Source organism: Monodelphis domestica, chromosome 6 (genome assembly GCF_027887165.1).
Source record: "Monodelphis domestica isolate mMonDom1 chromosome 6, mMonDom1.pri, whole genome shotgun sequence".
NCBI lineage: Eukaryota > Metazoa > Chordata > Mammalia > Didelphimorphia > Didelphidae > Monodelphis > Monodelphis domestica.
This window is the reverse complement of record NC_077232.1, coordinates 68,785,088-68,812,146: the sequence shown is the minus strand read 5'-3', so window position 1 is coordinate 68,812,146 and position 27,059 is coordinate 68,785,088. Positions and strand designations below refer to the sequence as shown.

General features: G+C 39.5%; 1 protein-coding gene across 1 annotated transcript in view; it reads left to right on the top strand.

Annotated features, from left to right (window-relative positions):
• The window catches only part of SERGEF (secretion regulating guanine nucleotide exchange factor), a 263,136-nt gene that overhangs the window by 16,167 nt on the left and 219,910 nt on the right, over positions 1-27,059 (top strand). Inside the window, exon 8 of the mRNA XM_007497015.2 lies at positions 1,616-1,774. Coding sequence (XP_007497077.2) covers positions 1,616-1,774 — 159 coding nt within the window. The remainder of the gene's footprint in view (positions 1-1,615; positions 1,775-27,059) is intronic.

Here is a 27,059-nt window from a genome sequence, read left to right as displayed (position 1 = left end):
GGTCTTAAAGTCAGGAAAAACTTTTGCATGATGATTGCTGTCTCAGAGTGGAGGGGGGCTACTTTCTGCAGAAATAGTGGGGGGTTATTAGCAGTCTTCAAACAAACATTGTTGGATGAATATGTTAGGAGTGGTGTAGAAAGGATTCCTGTTTAGATATGGGGCTAGTATAGGTGACCTCTCAGGTCCCTACCAGCTCTAAGACACTGTGGCAGTTTACTAAAGAACCTACTGTAAGGGAAGGTTGCATCCCCAAAGTAATATCATCTCTGGTCCATAAATTATCCTTACACTATCATGCTCCCTGGCGGCAACTGGTGGCAGTCAGTATGACCATGGCAGATGCTTTTAAAGTCATAGATTTAGAGCCAGAATGGATTTTTAGAGGCCATCGAGTCTAGATCCCTCTTTCTAGAAGAGGAAATTGAGAGTCAAGGAGGTGAAATGACTTGCCTTTAGTTGCATAGCTAATAAAAGAGTTGGGTTTTCAACCCAGGACTCTTGACTTCAAGTCCAGAACCTTAGTTGCTACGTCATCATACTTCTTTACTAATTCATGCTAACAAATTACAATAAATGTGTGTGTATGTTTCTACAAGTGCATATATGTGCCTATACATGCACTCATATGTTTAATATTTGGACCTTTGGGGACATCTTGGAAGTTTAAGTTTTAAATTTCCTTCCTGCACCCATCTTGTCTTTCTGATCATACTCCCATCCACAAACTGTGTTCTAGCCAAAATGATCCCTAGGCATTTTGTCTTCCATTTCCTCCTTTTGTTCTTTGGTATAGACCCACTACCCATTGCCTCATCTTCACCCATTAGAATTCTTCTGCCTTCAAGGAACTGTTACTTCCTACAGGAAATTTTCCTTGATTCTACTAGTTGTTAGTGGTGCCTCCCTTTTAAAATCATATTCCCATTTATCTGTTTCAATGTTGTGTACCATCTCTCTACCAGAATATAAGCCCCTTTAGGGCAATGAGTGAATTTTTAATTTTTAATTAAAACAAAAAATTTTTTTTGTAGCCCTAGCACCTAGCCCAGGACCTTGTAAACATTAGGCACTAAATAAAGCTTATTGACTTGAATTGTAAAGGACTTAAAATTTTTTTTCCCCATGCTTCCATGATTCATGTTTTCTCCCTTTTCTCATCCCTACCCCCTCCCAGAGTTAACAAGCAATACCACTGGGTTGTCCATATATTTGTATTATCACTCAAACCCATTTCCATATTATTCATTTTTGTAAAAGAGTAATTCTTGTAAAGAACTTCTAATTTGCCTCTTGCTCACGCTGCTCTAGAGGCAGGAGTGAAGTCCCAGGAGAAATCTTAACACGATCCCCTCTGTCTATCCCTACTAGGCTGCTCTCTTTCTGAGGGTCATCCCAGCTAACTCTGATGCTGGTTGGGAATAAACTATCCCAGCCCAGGATAGTCAAGCACTGAAGTGGTCATTGTTGACTGCATTAATGGATGAAGGGAGAGAAGATGGAGGGACTTATTTCTTTGAAAATTTCAACGCAGACAAAGCAGTGGGCACATCAGCTTCTCTCCTCCAGAATTCCAGTATTTGTGCTAATTCACTCTTCTCTTTGGTTGTTTTAGATGAAGGAGAATTGTACGTTTGGGGGAGTAACAAACATGGACAGCTAGTGAGTCCAGCTACTTTTCTTCCCAAGCCCCAGAAAATAGAAGCCAGCTGTTTCCAGAATGAAAAGGTCGCCATGGTGTGGAGTGGATGGACACACTTGGTTGCCCAGACAGGTAAGAACCCAGGAAGAGGGTCAATCTACTGTTGGTTAAAGCCCCTCATAGGAAGCTGGTGAAAACAGAGGTAATAATAGTAAGTGGTATTCTTTTTCCTTTTCTTTTTTTTTAATTAAATTTTATTTTTTCCAATTACATGTAGAAATAAAATTGTTGACAATTGTTTTGTGACATTTTGTGATTCAGATTCCCTCCCTGCCTTTTGCTGAGGTGGTAAATAGTCTGATATAGGTTATTCCAGTGATTTCCTGCAAATATGCACTATTTATGGGTGCCCTGCAGTTTTGTTAATAATACACATTGATTGCAACAGTAATGATTATGCTGCTAAGAACTCACCTTTATATAGTACTTTAAGATTTTGATAAGGAACTTTCTCATTGACACTCTTGTGATGTAGATAGAGCAAATGTTGTTATCCCCATTTGACAGATAAAGAAATAGAGGCCTACAGGGGTTAATCACACAATCACACCTTTAAATGTGGGAGCTAGGATTCTCACACAGATTTCTGACTCCAAATCCAATATATTTCTTTTTTTAATTGCCATTTATTTATTTATTTATCTATTTATTCATTTATTTATTTATTTATTTAATTTAGAATATTTTCCCATAGTTACATGATTCATGTTCTTTCCCTCCCCGCTCCTGGAGCCAACAAGCAATTTCACTGGGTTTTATATGTATCCAATATATTTCTTAATGTGTTTCTTAATCTACTCCCCTGGCTTCAATGATCATCTCTGAACAGATCACTTCCAAATTTCCGTCTCTTGTCTCTATCTCTGACCTTTCACCATGCTGTCTTTTCATGGTGCCATGTCCTTGATGATCAGAGCCTCTCAAAAATGAAAAGATAACTCCAGGAGCCTTGATTATGTTTTTTATATCAATATATTGGAACTTAATAAAGAATATATAATAAGTGAAAAAATATAATAAAGGAAGGACTTTGGTGGCCTTCAAGATTGCAGAGGGAGAAAGAGCAAGTGCACAGAACTAAGTACAATGTTTATTGTGGTTTTATCAAGCAAGATATGGCTATAATATATTTTTGGTTCTGAATATTTTTCCCCTAGTAATATATTAAAAAAAAAACAACAACCTCTTACCTTCTGTCTTAGAATCAATACTGTGTCTTGGTTCCAAGACAGAAGAGTGTTAAGGACTAGGTAATGGAGGGAAAGTAACTTGCCCAGAGACAGATAGCTAAGAAGTATATGAGATCAGATTTGAACTCAGGACCTCCCTGTGTCTAGTCTCCAGTAACATGATTTTAAAACTAACTTTCCTATTAGTGTTGAGGGTGCCATTATCTTCCTAGTCACCCTCACTCACAAACTTGTTATTCTGGATTCCTTATTCTCTCTTACTCTTGTCCCATTCCATCCAATCTGTTACCAAGGTACATTGATTTTTACCTTTGTAATAATATCTCTTGAATATGCTCCCTTCTCTCTTCTGATCCTGCCAACATTCTGGCTCAAGCCGTGATCATCTCATTCCAGTACAGTTACCATAACCTGTTGCTTTGTATCCCAGTCACAAATCTCTCTAATCCAGTTAATTTTCCACTTAGGTGTCTAAGTAATCTTCCCAAAGCTCAGCCCAGAGTGATCATATTACCTCTGCACTCAATAAATTCCACCAATGTCTCCCCATCACTTTGTAAGCTTAAACATTAATATACAATAACTCTAAATATTATATTTAATAATATTTATTAATAATAACTAAAATAAAAAAGCTAGAGTAAAAAGCTAACTCAGCCACCATCATGAGAGGAGAGAGAGAGAGAGGCAGAGTTACAGCCAACTGATATACAAAATGGGACCACCCAATGTGGTGGAGAGAGGAGAGGAATTCTGGGAAATACTAAGGGAATTCTGGGGAACATAGTTCAAAGGAACAAATTTTCCACTTATACAACTTCTAGTTTTATGAAATATAAAATTTTGGCATTTTTGCTTCAGTTTGACATTGAAAGTCTCTCATAACCTGACCACTTCCCACCTTTCCAGTCTTATGCAATCTCCTAATCCTCCTTCCCTCCACCATGTACCTTGTGATCTAGAGACATTGGATTCTTTGATATTCCTTATTCAAGATACTCCATCTCCCAAAGACTCACTGCTCTCCAGCCTAGAATCCTCTTGCTTCTAATTTCTAACTCCTGGCACCCCCTGACTTCCTCTAAATCTCATCTGACATCCCATCTTCTATAAGAGGTCTTTTCCAATCCCCCTTAATGTTAGTGCCTTCCTTCTGTGATTATCTCCAATGTCCTATAGAGTATATATCTTATTTGCACATAGTTGTTTGCATGTTGTTTCACACATTAGACTGTGAGTTTTTTGTGAGTGAGAGCTGTTTTTTTTTATTTTCTTAGTCTAGAACCTGGCAATTAAAAGGTGTTTAATACAGTATATGCTTTGTGTGTGTCTGTGTGGGTGATTGAGTTACACTATTGATACACATTGACTTCTAGTCCATTAAACTTCCCAGCTTTTTTCCTCACAAATTGTGGTCTTACCACACTTTCTTTATCCTTTTTCTTGGGCAGATTATTTTTTAAACTAAAGTATAAGGCTTTGTATTTATCCTTATTTTTATTTAATCTTCATCTTTTATGTTTGGTTCATTAATTCAGCCTGTTGAAATATTTTTATATCCTGATTCTATTGCCTGATGTTTTAGTTACCTCACTTGGGTTTGTGTAATCTTTAAATTTGATAACCAAGCTCTCTATGCTTTTATACAGTACATTGAAAAGAATGTTGAATAGCACAGCACCAAGGACAGATCCCAGAATCCCTCCCTTTAAGTCCTCCTTATAGCTTAACCTTGATGCCACTGCTTAGTTTGTTCAGATTAGACTCTGTCTTCAAGGATCTCAGGATCTCAAGAGTTGGAAGAAGCCTGAGAAATTGGAACATTAATTAATTACTCTGATTTTGGTCATTCAAACCAGAACTGATTTAATCTAATAGTATGATTTAGCTCTCATCTTTCCATTGGGTCCACAGGTATCTCAAGAGAGATTTTGCCAAATGTCTTGTTAAAATCCAGGTACAATATATCTAAGAAATTCATCTGATATACCAATCTAAAATGCAAAGAAATAAAGTTAGTTTGACAAGACTTATATTTATTAAAGCCCTCTGAGCTCTTGCTACTCCATTTCCAAATTGTTGCCAGTCATTTCTTTAGTGACATCCTCAATAATTTTTCCATAAATGAAAGTGAAACTTAAGTTTAGAATTATTTGAAGACCATACTCTTTCTTTTTCAGAGATACGACCCCCTTTCTGCCATGATTTATCAGGGATTGTTGACAATGGCTTAACGATCATCTCTGCCAGTCCTTTTATTACTCTAAGATGTAGTTTCTCTGATCCTAGGGGACTTGAGCATATTGAAGACAATCTTGCTTCTTTCCTACCATCTCTTCCTCATAGCTACTTTTTTCTTTGTCCCAAGATTTTTTCTTTTGGTAGAGAAAACAGAATTAACATAAGAGAGGAGTGGTTTTGCCTTATTATTGTTATCCATTTTCATTGTCCCATATACCCTGAGCAGTATTGGGTCTTTCCTTTTCTCCAAGAATAGCATTTAAAGAAGGCCATTTTGGGTTGTGGTGGCATTTCTCTAACTCAGTCTCAGCTCATTTGGTATTGCTAAAATTTTTACAGGATTCTTCCACTTACTCAATCCTATTATATGTTTTTGTTTCCATCTCCTTTATGCATCTTTAAAAAATTAAGTTTGTCATCTAATGCCCAGTGGACTTACGCGTCGGCTATGGGGGGTGGGGGGAGGAAAAGAAAATGATCTATGTCTTTAACGAATAATGCTTGGAAATGATCAAATAAAATATATTTTAAAAAAAATTAAGTTTGTCAAGCAGAGGAGACATTCTGTTTAAATAGCTCCCCATTTTTGTCCTTGTTGGAATTATTGGTGCCTCAAGAATATTACATTTACTTTCTTGTTACCTTGGGCAAGTAGGATAACCTCTTTAAGTTTTATTTTTCTCATTTGTTAATTTGAGAGTTGAACTAGATTGCCTCTGAGGGCTCTTCCATTTTTGGATCCATGGTCCTATAATCCTATAATTGTTTGATAATATCCTATATTTTTTCTTGCTTTCATAGTCAAATTCCTAGAAAAAGTTGTCTATATTCTTGCCTCCACTTTATTACCTTCCCACCATTCAAATGAAACTGTTCTCTATAAGGGTGTGACTGGTCTCTTCATTGATAAAACTAATACCCTTTCATAGTTTCTCATCCTTCTTGACTTCTTTGTAGTATTTGACACCAATGACCCTTTTAGGTATGCTTTCTTCCCTTAGGTTTTAGTTCTTCCTTGCTGAACCACCATCCATATCCTATTCCTGATACATGGGTAAATGCCAAGGCTTTGTCTTGGATTCTCTTCCTCTTGGTAAATTCATCCATTTTTGTGGTTTTATCCATCATCTCTTTATATAAAAGACTCCCCCCTCTGAAATTGAAAATTAATTTTTAATTCTATTTTGCTAAGACTCAATCAAGCTAGATGAATGTTACTTACCTTGAAAACTTATTCAAGTAATCTTAGTTCTCTTGGGTCATGAATCCATTCTTGTGACTTGTACCTCCACCATTGTCTTTTGACTTGGACCTCCCCCCTTGTAACTTCACCCCAGAGAAACTAGCTAACCTAAAAGACCAAATTTATTTAATCTAAACTATTGGAGACAATACCCAAATTCCCCAAATCATATCTTATTTGTGGTTAGAAGAGTTTCAAAAGGGGAGGTACAAATGTAATAATAAGTTGATATTAGAAAAAGGTACATCTACATTGCTTGATGTTTTTCCATCATTTTTTAATCACTAGAAAAGACCCTGTCAGTCCCCACTTGGGATTGAGCCCATTGGCCCCATTTATTGGTAATTATTATCTTTGTTAATAAATGGATTGTGCTCAGAACTTAGCCTTTCAAAATTTCTCTCTCTCTCTCTCTCTCAGTTTTATATTGGATATTATCAAACAATTAGCACCTGGTGCTGATTCTATTCCAGCAGTTATATATATAATAAGGCAGGGGGTCCACTGCTCATATAAAAACTAATTGAAATCCTCTGGGTTATATCGTTAAATGAGATTATCCTCCAAGAGATCAAAGATTGACTCCATTCTCCACCTCTGTAAAGGAAAAGGAAATAGGTTGTCTTGTGACAGTTATAGGGGAGTCTCTTTCTCTTAGTCATTGCTGATAAGATTCTTGCTAGAGTCCTCCTTAATAGGCTGATTCTTCACCTGGAAGATAGTCACCTATCTAAGAGCCAGTATAGCTTCAGAAAGGGCTGAAGGGCTGAGGATTGGTTAATAAAGTGTTTACTACTTAACTCCAGGAGAAATATCAGGAGCAGAACAGAGGCCTGTATACAACATTTATCAATCTGATCAAGGCCTTTGATACTCTCGTGGAAGATTATGGCATAATTGGGTTATCTGAGTTAATCAAAATTGTATGACTATTCCATTGATGGCATGCTTGCTTGGGTTCTGGATAAAGGATGATGCTCTTGAACTTTTCCAGTCACCAGTGGAGTGAAACAGGACTGTGTGCTTGCTCTCGTGCTTTCTAGCATGCTGTTTTCAGCAATGTTGGATGTCTTCAATGAAGATGATTATTGGCATCAAGGCTAGATACTGCACTGACGGTAAATTATTTAACTTGTAAGACTACAAGCCAAGACTAAATTGGAGGAACAGTTAGTGCACAACTATCTGCAGATGATTATTCATTTAGTTTAGTCACAGAGATGAAAAAGAGTATGGATCAAGTCTCTGCCACTTGTGCTAATTTTGACTTGATATTTAACATGAAGAAGATAGAGGTTCTTCACCAGCCAGCATTCTACCCTCCATATATGGAACCATTGGTTATGACAAATGGAGAAACTTTGAATGTTGTGGATAAATCCACTTACTTTGGCAGTATACATTCCAGGGATGTCCACATAGATGGTAAGGTAAATGCAAGAGACATTCCAGGAAATTGAATGGTTTACCTTTGAACTGTTTTAGGAAGATTCTGAAGATTATTTAGCAATATAGGGTACCAGAAACTGAGGTCCTTTTTTGAGCTGAACTGCCAAACATTCAGACTCTACTGCAGAATGCAACTCTGATGGGTTCACCATGTTGTTCAAATGCCAAACCTACATTTGCCTAAAAGACTATTTTATGGAGAATTCACAGAAGGCAAGTGCTTCCCAGAGGTCAGAAGAAGTGATACAAAGACATTCTGAAGATCTCTCTGAAGAACTTTAGTATTGATTGTGGGACATGGGAGACACTGGCACAGGACAATCCAGCATGGTGTGCCTGTATTAGAGAAGGAGCTGGATTCTATGAGCTATAGTCCCATATCACTAACTGCCTATTGGACATTTCTGACTAGATATCACTATAAGTCCCAAACTAAACTTATCTTTACCCCCAAACTCTTTCCTTATTCTTATTTCTTATTTCTGTCAAGGATATCACTATTTTTTGTTACCCAGGTTTCTGGCCCGAGTCATTCTTAATTTTTCACTCTCATTCATGCCCAATATCCAAATTCGTTGCCAATTCTTTTCCCTGCCCCCTCCTCTTTTTTTTTTTAACCCTTACCTTCCATCTTGGAATCAATACTAAGTATCAATACTAAGTGTTGATTCCAAGGCAGAAGAATGGTAAGGGCGAGGCAACTGGGATTAAGTGATTTGCCCATAATCACACCGCTAGGAGTCTGAGGCCAGATTTAAACCCAGGATCTCCCATCTCTAGACCTGACTCTTAGTCCACTGATCTACCTAGCTGTCCTTTCTCCACAGTATCTTACATCCATTCCCCTAGTCTACTGACTCTACAATGAGCCTAGTTTGTATTTCCATTATCCCTTCCTTAGATTGTTGTAATTGTCTCTTAAGCTGTCACTGTGAATCCAGGCTCTCTCCTTTCCAATATGTCATCCATGTAGGGGGCAAAGTTGATTTTCCCAAAATATAACCATGATGAAGTAATTCTCCTGTTCAAGATGCTCCAATGATTCCCTATTGCTGTCATATTCTTGGCATTTATAGCCCATCTTTCCAGGTTTATTATGCCTCACTTCTTCTTATATCCTTTATGGATCAGTTAGACTATATCTGTTGTTCTCTAGACATAGCCTTTCATCTTCCATCTCTACTTTTGCCATAGAATGTATCTTCTGTTTGGAATGCTCTCCCTTCCTACCTTTATCCCTTGGAACCTTTAAGTATACTCTTCTTCACTTCCATTGCTGTTAGATAACATCCCACCCACAAATTAGTTCATATTTAATTTTGTAAATCTTTTGTATTTACGCGTATATATTTATTTTCTCTAGTAGAATATAAGCTTTGAGAGTAGGGACTATTTCTCTCTTTCTCTCTGGCATGTATTATCTCCATTGTTTAACAACATGTCTGGTATGAGTAGGCACTTCATTGTTGAACTGAATAAAATTATTGAACTGATGTTGACATAATGCCTTAAAGTTTGCAAAACACTTTACATATTTTATCTCATTTGAGAGCAGGTTGATTTGACTCTTTGTTACATAATTCCAGAAGATTCCCAGTGACTTATTAGAATTTCTAGGGTAGTAATTGTCACAAGATTGAATCATTACCATTGGATTGGCTGTCGTCTGCACTCTGATGATCACTCACTGGAGCCAGGGTGGCTGGAATTTAGCTATTTTTTAGATGTTAAAAATATGTTTGTAGTGTATCCTTTCTAAAAATTACCTCTTTGTGCATTCAACAAATTAGAAATGTTAAAGATGGGCCCAAGAACAGTCCTTAGAAGAAGTACAGGTATGATTATGCTCATTTTTACAACTAAGAAATCTGAGGCTTATAAGTTAAGCAAATTACCAGCGTCAGAAAACTAGTAAGTGTGGAGGGAGGTTTTGAATTAAAGTTTACCTGACTCTGGGCCCAACATTTTCTGTTTCCCTCTTTTTCCTTCTCTCATTTTCTCCCTTTCTTCCTTTTCCCCTTAATTTCCAGTTACTAGGAGGAGGAGAGTAAGTTGACCTTCTCCTCCATCTGAGGTCACTGTTTCCTATGTGATGGAATATTTCAGGACAGAAGACATCCTATGAAGAACAAAGTTTCAGGTCATTGGGAGAGTCATTCAAGTCATAGGCCATGCTCATAGGTTAGGCCTTGGATGGGTTTCCTTTCTAGGGAATGTCTATTAGGTTGGCCAATCTGAGACCACAGGGTTGTTCCTTTCAGAGGAGAATCACCCCCATCTATACCCCTAGAGAAGGTCTTTCTGGGAGCATGGACTTAATCTCCATTGACAGGGAGCTGATTCAGGCAATCTGAAATCCTAAAATGTCAGAACTTGTCATTTAGTTCAACTTTCTAATTTTATTGAAGAAGAGGTCCAGAATGGAGCTTATCCAAAGTCACACAGTAAGTTAGTGGTAGATTTGGAACTAGAATGCCATCTCTTGGCCTTTTCTACTTCCCATTGGAATTCTCATTAGAAAAAGCCAAAGTTGGGCAGTGCCTTGTCTTCAGAAGGATACAGTAGATCCCAATACAAGTACTCTTTAGTGTGAGCACCATGGCAGAAGTAGCACATCTGAGCTGCAGTGCATAAAGGGAACAAGTGTGGTGGGTTGTACCAGCACAGTACAATAGCATTTTGCCTCCACCAGAGTGGTGTATAGTAAACATGTCTAAGCAGGAGAGATTGCTTAGGAAAGACCAAACATCTTTTCTGGTATATAGGAGATGGATCCCCTTTGATTCTGCTGTTACCAGGTGTTAAAGTAGACATTTTCAAAGTAGTCTGAGGACATCTAAGGGTTGCTGAAACCCTTTCAGGAGGTCTAGATCAAATCCACTTTTTATAATGAGGCTAACATTATTTGGCTATGAAAATACTCCTCTCTCCTCCAGTGACACACCCATGGGAGGCTTTTTAGGATTCTACCAAAACAATGTATTGTAACAGAAAAATGAAAAAGCAGGTAAGTGAATGCAACTGTCTTCTCTTGAGCCAGACATGAAAGAAATTTGCAAAAATATTTAAAACAGTGCCACTTATTTTTTTTAATTTTGGAAAGTATTTTCATAAACTATATATTATTTATGTAAACATAGAATAGGTTTGTTTTTATTTTTAAATGAATTCATATTTTAAAATTTTATCAGTCTTAATTTTTAATATGGTTAATAGTTATTATAGATATAGCCCACATAAACAAAAGCTCTTTGTTTAATAGTTTTAAGAGTATAAAAAATCCTTAAAAAAATTTAAGAGTGTAGAAAGGTTTTAATAATTTTTAAGAGTGTAGGGGCAGCTAGCTGGCTCAATGAATTGAGAGTCAGTCCTAGAGAGGTAAGGTTCTGGGTTCATATTTGGCTTTGGATATTTCCTAGCTATGTGACCCTAGCCAAGTCACTTAACCCCCATTTCCTAGTCCTTGTCATTTTTTTTTTGCCTTGGAACCAATTCACAATATTGGTTCTAAGATGGAAGGTAAGGGTTTATTTTTTTTTTTTGAGTAAAAGAAACCTCAATAATATTTAAGAGGTCTTGAGACTAAAAAGTTTGAAATCCCCTGTGCTAGAAGGTAAAGACAGAGTGAGGAAGATGAAGTCCAAGGTTCTGAAGTGCCAGCCTCTGTCTATCTGTCTGTCTGTCTGTGTATCTGTGTATATGTGTGTGTGTATGTGTCACTGAAGAGTGGTACCCCTCCCTAACACTTAGGTTGTGTTTTAGCTTATTGTTTAATCCTTTTTGTTCTAGCTAATAAAAATAAAAAAATCTATTTAATAAAAAAATCTATGCAAGAAAATCGTCAAATATTAATGTTGAGGAGCCTCTTAGAGATCTTTAGTCCAGCTGCTTAATTTTTTTCACATGAAGAAACTAAGGCCCAGAGAAAGTCAGAGACATGCCTAAGGTCACCCCAGTGAGTTTCAGCAACTCTTTATCATGAGCTTGTGGCAGTTGTACTTGGATGAGAACCCAAGCTCCCAGCTCACTGTTCTTTCCTCATCCCCCCTCCCACCTTCTAGTGTAAGTCAGATCTCTTGACTGAATTAGATTGCATCTTCCTGTTTCCTGAGAACAGGAAGGAGATGGTTTTTCAGGGCATATATTTACAGAAAGAGCATCTTTCAGTCACTCTTTCCTTAGCTGTCATGCAAATACACATATTTACAGGGGCCTTATTGCATCTGATGTCTCAGCATTGGTGAAATCCAAGTCTGTTCATTGATTCACACCAAACACCATTAATAGATGTACTTAATGCTGATTTCTGCATTTGGGGTTCAAGATCCTGTCCAGAAGAAGGTGGCAGTGTCCATTATTCCCTTTAGAGCTGGTGTTTATCTGGAAACCTCAACCCAACTCAGAGAAGGTCTGACCTAATGTGCGCTATTTAAAGTTGTCTCCTTGTAATGGATGCTGACTTTTGGAGCTTTTAATCTCCAACCACTGAAAGTCAAACTGTACTAGAGGACTTTTGGGAGTTTTGGAGGAGGGATTTGGCTTCTTAACTCCCTGTCTGACATCACTGCTTTAATGTCCTGCCATCCCTTCAAACATCACATGTCCAAAAACATTGGGACCAAAAAAATAAATATCCACATTCTTTTCCCTTTCCCCTTTTGATAGTGGATGTGTACCAGTCTCCCTCCCTCTCTCAATGGCATCATTGTTCATGGTCATGGAAACTTGCACTTGCTTTTGAGTTGTATCTACTCTATGCATAGAGTAATAATACACATTAGAATACGATTATAATACAATCTATATGACAGTTTCTGCTCCTCAGAAAAAGTAGCCCTTTAGGACAACCATTATTTGGAAAATGACTCAGCTAAAACTAAGTCTATGTTCTGACCTCATGAACTTTTTATTATAGAAACTATCCTTTCGACCAACTATTGGGTTTAAAAACTTCTAAAGTCAAACTCTACCTTAAAAGAACTTTTTGGAATGGTTGTCTGGGTTCCATAAGGAAGTCATTTAACAATAACTTAGCTAGGATGTAATTAATAATAACAAGATTTTATGTTTATATGGGCCAAGTATTATGCTAGGTGCTTTCTAATTATTATCTCATTTGATTCTCCCAGCAACTCTGGAAGGTAAATGCTATTTTAATCCCCAATTAAGGCCCATAGGAGTGGTTCAAGTAAGGATTGCTTGCTATTCAAAGATTCAATGAGTAAGCTGGAATAGTTAGAGGAAGGCTTCAAGAAGTAAGTGGGCTTTAGGTTAGGCCTTGAAGGGTATATTAAATTTGAATAGGAAGAGGGAGGAAATTCCTGACTGGAGTGGAAACTACCTAAGCAAAGACCTACAAGTGAGAATGAGAATGGTAAATATACTAGACTGGTTTGTTGAGCAAACAGTGGGATATGAGATGGGAAATGCCATTTGGGTCAAGATTGTGGAAGGCTTTGAATGCCAGGTTACTGATTTTGGAGTTTTGTCATCTATGGGGGGGGAGGCATAAAAGATTTCTGAGGAGAGAAGTGATGTGGTTAGAAGTGTATTTTAAGACAATGGATACGAATGGATTCAATATTTCCTACTCCCTTCCTACACTCTCGCTCCAACCCACTCCTTTCTTCTCAGTCTTTAATGCAAAAGAAATGGAGAAGGGATCCTTTTCTCCTTTAAAATGGATCAGCTGCCTCTGACCCTCAGTAAGAGTGGGTTTGGCATACTTAAAATCTCTTCTCCTCTCCCTTAAAGGATTCATGGAATTCTTCCATTAGGAAAGGTGGGAGAAGAAGTTGAGGTCTCCAAGTGTGAGTACAAAGGGGCTTGTGCTTTCTACTTTTTGCCCTTCCCCTCTATTTTTTCTGGCCCCATTTCCTCCTTCTCCTTGTTATTAGAAAGAGGTGAGCAAATTGACTTTCCCTCCACCATAAGTTACTGGTTTCTTCTGCATGATAGAACCTCTATAGGACAGAAAGCCTTCCAGAAAGGACAAGGTTTCAAGTCACTGGGAGAATCATTCAAATCATAGGTTGTACTCACGGGATGGACCTTGGTTGCGTTTCCCATGCAGGGAACATCACTAGAGAGTCCTAATAATAGGGATTTGATGGTATTTAATCTCTTTTTACCTAGTGTTTGTTAGGTTCGCCATTCTGAGGCCCCCAGGGTTGTTCCTTTCAGAGAAGAAGTACCCCCATTTATTCCTCTAGAGAAGGCTTTTCTGGGAGCATGGACCTGATCTCCATTCCCAGAGAGTTGGCTCAGGCAATCTAGAATCCTAAAATATCAGAAACTGTCATTTAATCCAACTCCCTGATGTTATTGAAGAGAAGGTCCAGAATGGGACATGCATTGAGGTAGGGCCAAACTGACTCTAGAATGCCATCTCATGACCCTTTCTATTTCCTGTTGGATCATCTAGTGGAAAAAAGTCAAATTGAATTATTCCCTTTTGCCTGACAACCCTGGGTGACTCAGAACACTTTCGTCATCCTGCCTTGATACTTGAAGGATTGATGATGTCACTGGCGTGAATCCTACCTCCAGCAGTGCATATCTTAGTCCCTCTGTAAAGTGCTAGACCGTCTTCAAAAATGGCAGTGGCCAACAGCGTCATCCCCTTGTGTTCCACTTGCTGATGAGCATCTCTCAATTTACCTTGGCTGGTCCTCAGCTGGCAAATGTAGAATCAGGGACTAGACCTGTATTTGTGTTCATGATGAAATGTCGGAGGCCTTGGCATCATTGCGTGGTAGTGTCCCATTTTAGAAAAATCTTCATTCTTAGCAAGGACCCATTATTCTTAATGACCAGGTTTTTATTTCCTCAGATGTCCAAGGCTTACTTTTATTGGCATGATTCCTTTGGACCTATGTGCTGGCATTTCTTTCTTTTTTTAAACTCTTACCTTCTGTCTTGGAGCCAATATTGGCTCCAAGGCAGAAGAGTGGTAAGGGCTAGGCAATGGGGGTCAAGTGACTTGCCCAGGGTCACACAGCTGGGAAGTGTCTGAGGCCAGATTTGAACCTAGGACCTCCCATCTGTAGGCCTGGCTCTCAATCCACTGAGCTACCCAGCTTCCCCTGGCATTTCTGGCATACCCCATGGTGGGAAGGAGTTCAGACTGGTCTTGGACTAGAACTGGGAGAGGTGCTGTGTCTAATGGAGGTGGAGACCAAGCCTGGCCTCAAGAGGGCACCATTGTCTGTCTCTTTCCTTCCATCAAATGAGATCTGGAAATGAATTAAGAGGCATCTTTTCTAGACCCTTTATTTTACAGATGAGGAAACTGAGACCCATGGGGATTAAATAACTTGTCCAAGGTCAAATGGGCAGTAAGCATCAGAAGCAAGATTTGAACTCAGAGCCCCTGAATTCAGAGCTGGTATTCTTTCCATGGTGCCATATTGCCTCTCTTTAGACAGGGGTTCTTCATCCTTTTTCTGTGTCATGGAAGCCAATGGATCCCTTCTCAAAATCATGATTTTAAATAATTGAGGGAAATACTAAACTTCAGTTGGACATTAATAAAAATAAAGATGCCATTTTTCTCTCATCGAAGTTCATAGATTCCCTAAAATATGTCTGCAGATCCCTTGCAGTTCTATGGATTCCAGGTTAAGAACTTCCATCTGGGGGACAGCTAAAGTAGCTCAGTGAAATGTGAGGCCCAGATTTGGGAAGTCCTGGACTCAAGTCTGTCCCCAGATGCTTCCTGGCTATGTGATCCTGGGAAAGTCACTTAATCCACATTGCCTAGCCCTTAGCCCTATTTTGCCTTAGAACAGTATTGACTAATACAGTATTGACTAAGACGGGAAATAAAGGTTTTTTAAAAAAAAATAACCTCTTTCTGTCTTAAGGGGAGTGAATTATGTAATCCTACTTATTATCCATTATTATGTAAAGAAGGACTTTATATTTTTGGTATTAAAACTATCCTTATTTAACATTTCAGGGGGACCTACTAGATCTCGAAAAGATAGTAGAGTGAAAAGAATTTTGCACTTGAGAGTCTGAAGACCTGAGTTGTTCCAATTGAGTTGCTAAGTTGATTTCTGGTCTTGGGTAGGTCACTTCCTTCCACCTCCCAGTCTCTGTATCCTCCTTGGTAAAAATAAGAGAATTGGGTTAGGATTATAATGAGATTATAATTAATATATTATAATATATAATTAATGTTAATATTAAATAATAATTCTGTCTAAGAGGAGGGGACTTTAGTAACTATCAAGTTCAAGCCATTCATTTTATATATGGGGAAACAGTCACATAGGAGTGAAGTGTCATCATACAAGTATTTTCTAGAAGAGTTGAGAATTTAATCCAGATATTCAGCTTCTGCCAGGAGGGCAACATGATGAACTATAGAGAAGTGGATTTGGAAGTCCAATGATCTGGGTTCAAATTCTCCTGATACTGACTAGCTATGGATGAGATGGCCTCCAAGGTCCTCTCCAGCATGACTCCAAATCAAATGCATTTTCTTCTGTCTCTGGCATTCTGTGGTTCTATGTTTCTGATGTCTACCTCAAGGCAATGGGGGCCCCAATTCTGTCTTCTGTGAGCCAGGGTAAAGCCAAGGCAGTGAGCAGTCAGCAGCCCATCATTGTTCTCTTCTGTGCTCTCCCCCAGCTGCTGGGGGGAAAAGGTTTAGGGGCTTTATGCCTTCTGGGCTGTGGAGGAAGCTGAAAACCAGAGGAAGGAAGGGATGTAGAGAGGGTAGGATCCAAAATATCTTCCATATTTGTGTTTAGCACTGGCTTGTTTCTGCTCTTAGACATGGAGGAGAATTGTGCATCTTGCTGTTCACTCTTCCCATCAGATTCCTTTGAATTAGGGGCCTATTGGGGATGGCAGAACCTAAACTGGACAGATGGGTTGCCTGAAATCCACCAGATGGCAGCAACGAGAAGTCTTCTAAACCCCAGAGTGATGGAGGAGGACCAGTTGGTAGGGGACCCTATTCTGCTGGTGAAAGAGATTGGGCATTAGGCTGTGACTGAGCCCAGCTGCTTGTCCCCAAAGGGAAGTGTAGGGTATGTGCCTGGGGAAAAACAACCCAGAGATTGGGGAAAGGAAGGTAAATGGAATTTTAGTGGTCCTGTTCTTTTGGTGGCCCCTTAAGAATTGCCAGGACTGCTTTGGGGAAATTGTTCTGTCGTGGTTTCTAGAGTCTATGTGGCCCACTAGCCCATCCTTCTTCCCTGACTGCTGGTAGGATTCTACTTGCACCTTGCCCTTGGCAGATCCCACCAGAATATTTTGTTTATTTGTAGGTGACACATTTTAACAAGGACATTGGTCTTCTGGAATGTTCCAGAGGAATGCAAGCAGGATAGAGAAGGGCCTCAAGAGGGATCCCCCAGGAGAAAATATTGAAGGAAGTGAGGCTGTTCAGTTTGTATTAAGAGAAGACTTGGGAATGATGGCCCTGATAGCAATCTTCAGGTATCTGAAGTGATTTCATGTGGATGATAAAATAAACAAATATAATGAAATAAAGGGGATTTTAGATTGTTCTGTTTGGCTCCAAAGGGAAGAACTAAGGTTGGGTAGGAATTTCCAACAGGTAAAATTAGACTTGATGGAAGGAAAAAAATAAAACAAAATACATATTTACTTATCGTTTAAGTTGCCCAAAATGGAAAAGGCCTGCCTAAGGTTGCTTTTCGTTGGAGGATTTTGGGTCAGGGTTAGATAATCCTTTGGGGAAACCAAATTTCAAAAAGTTTGGAGAATAGGATAGGTAAGATCCCCTGGTCTTTTAAAAAAATTATTTTTTACAAAAACATTTTATTTTACCAATTATATGTAATAACAATTTTCCACATAAGTTTTCTGAAGTGATATGATTCTAATTGTTTCTCTTCCTCCCTTCTTTCTACTTTCCCAGAGATGTTAAGCAATTTGATCTGGGTTATGCATGTATTATCATCCAAAACATTTCCATATTGTTCATTTAAGATCCCATCCCTGGTCAAGACTATAGGGAAAGCCAGCCCAAGAAGGATACTGCTAGGGAAGCTGAGGCTGGTGGATCTCTTGAGTTCAGGAATTCTGTGCTATAACAGGCTAGTTTCTACACTACATCCAGAATGAATATGATGAGCCCCTAGAATCGCCAAGGAGGGGAAGGCCACCACACTGTCTAAGGAAGGGTGAAAAAGCTCAGGTTAGGACCATGGCAAGTCAAAGCTCCCATGATGATCAGTGTTAGAATTAGGGATGTGACTGGCTCCTGTTTTCAGCCTGGGAGACACAGGCAGACCCAATAACAAAACAAAACAAAACAAAACAAAATAAATCAAAATAAAGAAGGATGGCATGCTATCACTGAAGAAATTCTGATAACAGAAAGTTTTCCAGAAAAGAAGACATATGAGAATCTGCCTTAAAAAATTGATGTGGCTACACAGGGAGCTCATTGACAAAATCAGATTTAAAAAAGTGCACAAACATATAAAAAATAGTAAAAAGGGATGAGAAATTGAAGATTCAACCAACTTTAATCACCTATTGTGTACAGAGCTTGGTGCCAGACACTGGCAAGAAATATAAAGACAAAAGTGACATAGTTCTTCATTTATTCCATAGAGGGCATGGGGAAAATACATATAAAAGTAGAATGTGATTATATAAAATAAAAATGATTACTAGCATTTCAGTTCTTTAATGTGCTTTTATGTTACCTTTTTTGATGGTCACCACAACCTTGTGGGGTAGATGTTTCTTATCCCCATTTTACAGATGAAAAAATACAGATAATTTGCCTATGATCACACAATTAAGTAAGTGTTTGGGGCAAGATGTGAACTCAGGTTTTCTTGATTCCAGATCCAGTGCTCTGCCCATTGTACTATGAAATGATATATTTTAGAATATTTGAAGAGAGAGGGAATCACTTTCAACTAAGGGGAATTAGGGAAAGCTAGGCAGAGAAGGTGACATCTGAGCTGAGCTTTGAAAGAAGAGGGAGCATTATTTTGAAAAACAAATGGGGGAAGGAATGCCTTCCAGAGCTAGGGGATAGCCTGGGCGAATTCATGGGGGTGGGAGATGGCATGCTGAGTTCAGGGAACAACTAGTAACCTAATTTTAGTTGGAATTAAGGCTGGAAAAAACAGTTTAAAGCCAGATTGTTGTGACTGGATAAATGCCAAGGAGAAAAGATTTTACTTTATTCTCAAGGTAATAAGAAGCCACCATCGTTTTTGAGCAGGGAAATGACAATGGTCATCCTATGACCTTAGGAAGGTAATTTTGGCACCTTTGTGGAGGATGATTTTTGAGAGAGGAGAATGGAAGCAGGAGGACCAATTAGGATGAATACAAAAGAATCATGTTAGAATGTTAAGATGCTAAACCCCAGAATGAATTGTAAGAGGCATGCAGTGAATGTTAAGGGCAGCAGAAAGGGCTTTTTTTTTTTTAACTTTGCAGAGACCAAAGAAAGATCAAATAAAGGATAAGACAGTTGCTTGGTATGAATAGGCTGATGATAACAGACAATAGATAGAAAGCAGAGCTATTTGACTTCTATTTGACTTCTATTTTCTGTACCAAAGAGAATAATTTTCTGATTAGGAAATCTAAAACAAAAATATTCAATAGGGAATTTAAATCCAAGATAAGAAAGGAGACAATAAAAGAGAACTTAGATGCCCCCAAATGGGTTCATGTCACCTTTGCAGGATAACTAGGGGGCCAATCTCAAGTGCATTCTGAAACAGATTAAAATGTAATTGGTGGGCTAGGTGTCTCAGTGGATGGAGAGCCAGGCCTAAAGATGGAAGGTCCTGGGTTCAAATGTAGCTGTGGGACCCTGGGCAAGTCACTTAAGCCCCATTGCCTAGCCTTTATTGCTCTTCTGCCTTGGAACCAATACACAGTATTGATTCTAAGATGGAAGGTAAGGTGTTTTTTTTTTTTAATGTAATTGGGAAATATTCGAGAAGATATTACAAAAATAACATACTTAATGTTAGTTTCTGGTTTTCTAAGTCAGTATGCAGCTGTAGGCATCTGCTTCTGTTTGAATTTGACATCACTGTCATAGCAAGGTAGTATAATGGAAAGAATAAATATTGGATTTGGCCATCAGAGGGCCTGGGTTCCAATCCTAAATCTGCTACTTCATCTGCGAGCTCCTCAAGGGTAGGTACTGTCATTCATCTTTGTATCCTTAGCAGTTAGCCCAGAGCCTGACACATAGTAGGTGCTTAATGTTTCTTGATTGACTGATAGACTCTTGACCGTTCCCTTTGCTCTTCTGGGCCTTAGTTCCTTCCTCTGTCAAATGAGGGCATTGGAACAAGTAGAGCAGTTGATTTCTAACATCTCAGGTCTAAATCTGTGATACTGCTCTCCTATGATTGCTGATCTGCTTGATCTCTGTAAAAAGGCAGTGAATGGGATATGGTCCTCCCTCTGAAGGTGAGGAAATGCCTCAATTTTAAAAACAGGGCAGAAGGCAAGTTCTTTGAACTCTAATATGGCGAGCTTGACTTTGGCCAATGGAAAAATCCCAGAATGAATTGTTAAATGGATGGTTCTACATACTTAGAAAAGAAAAAAGTCAATTCATAAAGAGGAAGTCCTATGTGACTAACCTTCCTTTTTAGACAGTGTTGCTGGACTGGTTGACAGGGCTGTGTCATGGGCCTGGTATACCTGGATCTTAGCAAGCCATGAAAGTGAAGCAGGCTGAAAAAAATCCGACAGTATCCATGCGGCTAAGTGGGAGAGATGCAGACCCATTGTTAATACATTTTAGGTTAATTTAGAACTGGTTGAATGACTGAGTAGTGGTCAAAGAAGGGTATTTAATGGATGGATGTCATTGTGGATGTCGATTGGGTCTGGAACATCTGAGATCTCAATCTCTCTTTGGCTCTACTTGTTTTAGCATTTTTTATCAGTTAGCTGAAGACACCACATTCATCATATTGTTTACTGACACAGAACTTGAAAAGATAAGGAGTAGCCTGGATGATGGAAATAGGATCTGAAAATACCTCAACAGGCTGCTGTATTGATAAAATAAAATTTAATAGAAATAAATGTAAAATCCTCCTCTTGGGTTTAAAAAACAAATTCTACCAGCTCAGGATGGTGGCTGGGTAGAAGGTCACATTAAAAAGTTCCAGAGGTGATGGCAAACAGTCAATTTAATAATTTATATTGTGACATGGTGGTCAGGGAACCAATGGGAATTCAGGTTGCATTAATTAAAAAAAAATCCTAAACTTCCATCTTAGAATCAATACTGTGTATTGATTGGTTTTAAAGCAGAAAAGCAGTAAGAGTTCAGCAATAGGGGTTAAGTGAATTGTCCAGGGTCACACAGCTAGAAAGTGTCTGAGGCCAGATTTGAACCCAGGACCTCCATCTCTGGGCCTGATTCTCAATCCATAGAGCCAGTTAACTGGCCCCTCAGGTTGCATTAATAAAAACTTAGTATCCTGAATAAGAGATGTAAGAAACTTTCAGTACTTTGGACTTAGACTACATTTGGAGGACTTTTAGCCTAAAGAAGGGAAGATTAAGGAAGTGATGTGGGACAGGCAAAGTTTCTTCTAATATTGGCCTGTTTCTTGGGTCACTTCCATTGGTGTCTATGATACTTTAGTTATCTGAAAGAACAGGCAGATGGTTTGGTGCTGCTATTATTTCTATCTTCAGGAGAGGGACCAAAGTCCTGCCATCTTGTAGAAAGCCACTTGGGGAAAAGTAGGTTTGGGTCACTTTGACTCCCACACAATGGAGCTTCTGAATGTCAGTCTCCTTCCTGTATGCTGTAGCCATTGATTTCAATGAAAAACAAAGGTTTGTTGATGTCTTTTTTTTTCCCCAGCCATTTCTCTCCCTTCTCCCCAGATAGAACCTTCCCTTGTAATAAGGAAAACAAACAAGCAAAACCACTCAACACAGAGACCATATCTGTCATTGTATATAATATTGTTTCTCCCATCTCTGCTGTGAGGAAGGAAGCACATTTCATTCTATGTTCTCCTGGATCTTCATTTGTTTTTCCATTACTCAGAGTCCACTTTCCTTTAAGGGATTATTTTTGTTTACATTACTGAAGTCACTGTGTATATTGTAGTAGGTCTCCATCTAAGTTAAATTCAGCCAGAGCAAACCAATTTTGATATTCCATTGAATCTGTTTATCTTCTGGGAAGAAAGAGACCTGGGTTCTTGTCTCAGGTCTACCACCTACTAGGTGTGACTTGAAACTTGTCTTCCCTGGGCCTCAATTTCCCCGTCTGTAAAGTCTGCAGAAAAAAATCCAGGAAAATTTGCTCAGCCAGCCAAAAAAAAAAATCTACAGAAATCTGCTCAGTGAGAAGGGAAAACTGCCATGGCTGATATCTCCAAAGGCAGCAACAAAACCCTTCTAAGTGAAAAAGCAATCCGATTGAATATTCCTACCTGGTTAGACAAGATGATCTTGAAAGCTCGGATGTTTGGTGTGGTTGTCTCTGATCTGCCCTGCCTGCCAGGGGTGAACCTTGAGGTTTGACCAGTAAAGGAGGCAGATTTTATGCCCATGAACCTTCAAGGTTCTTCCCGAGAGCTTCTCATGGTAGCTCCTTTCAGGGCCAGGTCATGGCTGTTTTTAATTAGCCATGCTGAACCCTAGGAGCTTCATGGTCCCTGGCCTAAGAGGCATTGTCCCAGCAGCCCAGGAGCAAGGGAGCCATGGACGTTTAAAAAACTGTAGACACAGATATTCCAGATGGCCTTTTGCAGGAGATAGCCCTGAAGCCCTGTGTCTAGAGACTGATTTGGACACCTGCTCAGACAAAGGGCCCTTCCCAGTGCCCAGGCATGCTGAGCAACCACACATGGCTTCTCTTGTCCGAGAAAGCCTGAGTCACCTCCAGGGAGGAGTATCCTTGGAGCCCTTGCCTACCTGGCAGGTACAGGTGCTGGACTCACCTGCCAAGAGGAGGGAGGGAGGGCTGGCCTTCCAGGGAGAGCACCTGGTTTCTAGTCTCATCTCCTGCTCCTGACTCACTTGGTGACCTTGGGGAAGTCACCTCCCTTCTGTCTTCCTCCTGTGCCTCCTATTTAAAATGAAAGGCGCCACTAGAGAGACTCTCCAAGGTTGATGCCAGCCCTAACATTTTGTGACTTTGGGATTCTTTTGTGGACGGTGGCCAGCTTTGGGCCTGATGCCTGTGATCTTCCCAGGCACTGGGGAGTTTTATTTTGGACACGCCATTGACGAGGGGCCCCCATCATAGACAAAAAGCCTTTGTGAGGGCCTCTGCATGAGTGGCACTGTGCTGAGTGCTGAGCAGAGACAATTACAGAGAGGTGACTGCTGCCTCCAGCAGGTCACTTGGCCAGTGACTCTGTCACCTGGCCATTTGCTCCTAAAGGAGGAGGGATGGAATAGAGAATCCAGGGTCGACCCACCCCACCAGCCCCAGTTGTGGGGAGACCCTCCGCTGATAGTCCAGAGGAGGAATCAGAGGGATTGAGCTTGGGTCCCTTATCTGCTACATAGTGGCTATATGACCTTGGGCGATTCATTTCTCTCCTTAATAAAAATAACTAGCACTGACATAGTAGCACTTTAAGATTCACAAAGTACTTTATTTCATTTGGTCCTGATAGAAAACTCCACAAGGAGGTAGATGCTATAGTTATCCCCATTTTATAGTCGAGAAAACTAAGGCAGATAGGTTATCACTTGTGCAAACGAAGAAGTAGCCCAGGCAGCATTTGAACTCCAAGTCTTTGTTCTGTTCACTGTACTTCCCAGGGCAGATTCCTCTTTAAAGCAGAGCTAATGATCTTGGTAATATAGAGGAGTTTGGGCCTCTGGAAGACCTGAGTTTCTTCAGCCCATGTTAGATACTAGAAATGTGGCTGTGGCAAATCATTTGCGCTTTTAGTACCCCAGAGAATTCTCTGAGACTGCAGTTACTGATGGGCTGCTGGTCTGTATTGGTAGAAGGAATTTTCCCACTGAGAATTGTCCACATCGATGAAATCACAGGTCCAGACTAAGCCCACACACCTCAGAAAAGCCCTCTTGGTAGGTGCTTTGTAAGGATTAAAACCCTCTAAAAATAGATATTATTTCTTTTTTTTTTATTGTTTCATTTTTAAAAAAATTATTTAATTGATTAAGAAAATTTTTCCATGGTTACATGATTCATGTTCTTTCTCTCTCCTCCTCCAACCCCCCTCCCATAGCCAATTCGCAAATCCACTAGGTTAAAAATAAACATTATTGAGAGGAGGAGGAGTAGCAACCATAATAATAGCAATAGTATTGGTAATAGCAGTAGAATAGCAGCAATAGTAGTAGTAGTGGTGGTGGTGGTGGTAGTAGTAATAGTGGTAGTAGTAGTAGTAATAGTGGTAGTAGTGGTAGTGGTAGTTGGTGGTGGTGGTAGACATACCTTTGCCACTGACTAGCTGTGTGAATGTAAGTCCTTTGGAAGTAAAGATTATTTCCCTTTGTCTTTGCAGCGGTACGACTTAGCACAAAGAAGGTCCTGAAAGATGCTAGTTTATTGATTAATTATAGATGATGGAGCCACAGTAGATTTAGAAATTAGAAGAGACTTCAAAGATCCTCTATTCCAGTTCCTTCATTTGATAGAGAATAAACCTAAGACCCAGTTTGAGAGCTTCAACTCACTTTACCACCCTGGTAATAAGCATCAGAGATGACTATTCGGGTCCTCTCTCTGGGGTTCAGTTTCCTCATTGATAAAATGATGTGTGTGTGTGTGTGTGTGTGTGTGTGTGTGTGTGTGTGTTTATTTTGGGGGAGGGAGTTAGCAGGGGGAGAGGGGAATAGCCGGACTTCTCAGGAGGATGTCTGAGCGCCCTCCCGGCTCTAAAACTCAGGAGTCTTCAGAGTCTGCCCTGACCCAAACCATCCACCCACTTTGGCCCAGGGTGAGATAGATGGTGGTTGGCTGCAGAGTCAGGAGCAAGCCTCAGATATAGTAACCATTCTTCCTGGGATGGAGACGTGTAGATGAGTTTTTAATTGCTGAGCTAAGATTAGGCAGCAATCTACATTTTAAAACATGATTAATAAAAGTCTAAAAGTGAGAGATGTACTAGGGTTTGAATTTGAAATGAGCTAGGCTGCCAGAGTCGAGGTATGTATGACACCTTAGTGGGTCTGATGGGAAACAAAAGGGGATTTTCTCAGGGGGCTCAATGACTTTAGGGAGGAGTAGGAGGGCTTTATTGTTACTGGGAACCAGCCAGGCAGGGAACAATTGGAACTGGCCAGTCGAAGTGTTGTTATAATAACGAGGGGCTTGTTTGTGCCCTGATCCATCAGTGATGGTCTGATCCCATCCTGGTCTGTTGCAGCTCTCTATAGACATGGGAAGACTTTTTCATAAAAGTCAATAAATACTTATAAAGTAATATATTTTTATTATAACAAGTTTAAACTTGCAAAATAGAATGATTAAGGTTAAACATGAGATAACCACAGAGAGGGACAATTCCTTTCAGTATGTATTTATTAGACATTTACTATATGCCAGACAGTGTGATATAATAGTTAGAAGAGCCAACCATGGAGTTAGGAATTTGGCTTCAAGTGCTGCCTCTGAGACAAACTTAGTGTGTGATCACAGGCCCAGTCACTTAACTTTCTAATTACAAAGTGGCATAACTGTTGATCATCTACATTGGTACAAGGAATTTCTACAGTGGGAGTGCCTTAGACCAAAGAAATCACATTTCACACTTTTCCCTTCAAATGTGCCAGGTAATTTGCTAGGTTTTGGGGGTGTAGAGACAAAAACAAAACTGTCCCTACCCTCAGGGAACTTCCATTCCACTAGAGCAAAGGTAGAAGGGTTCAGGGCAAAGAGGGTTTTAGCCATCAGAAGTAGAAGGAAACATGAGCCATGACCATTAGTATATGTAACCCACAAGATGCCCTTGGAATGATGTCGTGAAGATGGTATTTATGTCCTAGTTTAGTTGATTTCAGTGGTGGTTACCAAAGGCTCAGCTCAGGCAAATTGGGAGCATAATAATTTTGAAGTAAAATTGGATTTTGTGTTGTGAATTAGCAATAAATAACAAATTTTAAATTTAAATAACAAATAAAATAGTTTCACCATTTCTTTACAACTTCATTCACATCTGAAAAGTAGAAAATTGTGACTGACCTTGAGCTTGTTCTATGTATTGTGGAGAGCAGCAAACATTCCCAAATTAAGATGATCATGCAAAATCTCCTGCTTTTTCATACACAATATTTGAGAGCTTTGTAGGTCTGAGGATGCTACTGGCCAAGACAGTTGGCATAGATTCAAATTCCAGAGCTGGAAAGAAGGCAGGGGAGTCTCAAAAAAGATAAAAGTATGGGAATTAAGAATATTGATACGTTGAGGATCCATGATTTCATCTTTGGAGGTACTCTCTCTCCTGACACACATCACAGCCCTTCTGTGCCTTAACAGACGGTCTTCAAGAGGTGTTATGGACAAAAAAAATTTTTATCCCCTGGTGGCTAACCTTCTGGTGAGGAGGAGAATTTTAATAAAAAGTGTAAATATCCCCCAGATTCTCTGGTCTATAATTCTTTAGCTTCTTGTACTCATCTGTCATCACTAATCTGGGAAGCTAAAGTCCTAGGAATAACCTCGAAAGAACATTGGAGGATAGAGACTGTTTAAAAAATAAAACAAAACTCAACATTATACTGTGAGGGGTCAGAAAGACCAAATGCTGCCCTCCTAGAGTTTTTAGTCCCAAAGTCAGGTTGAGTGACTACATAATATTCATACAAGGATATTTATTCAGGGATAATCATGTTTATGCAGGGATGCTTAGTCCAAAAGAGATATCAAAGTTATCTTCAAATATTTGAAAGTCTGTCATGTGGAAGTAGGATTAGCTCTGTTTGATTTGACCCCAGGAGGCACAACTAGAAGCAATGAGTGGGGACTGAAAAAAAGGCATAGTTAGACTTCAGGTCAGGGTGTAGGGAAAATTTTTTCTAACCATTAGAACTGTCCAAAAGTAGAATGGGATGCCTCAGGAGGTCATAGATTCTCCTTCCATGCAGGTCTTCAAGTTCTGCTGTTATCATACCTCTTCCTTATCTCAGGAATAAGATATCAATCATTCTGGTGGATGTATTTAACCTGAGCAAGAAAGTTCAATTTCAGTGTTGTGATGGACCTTTCCCATCACTAAAGCTACCCACCTATTCCTGAAGGGAA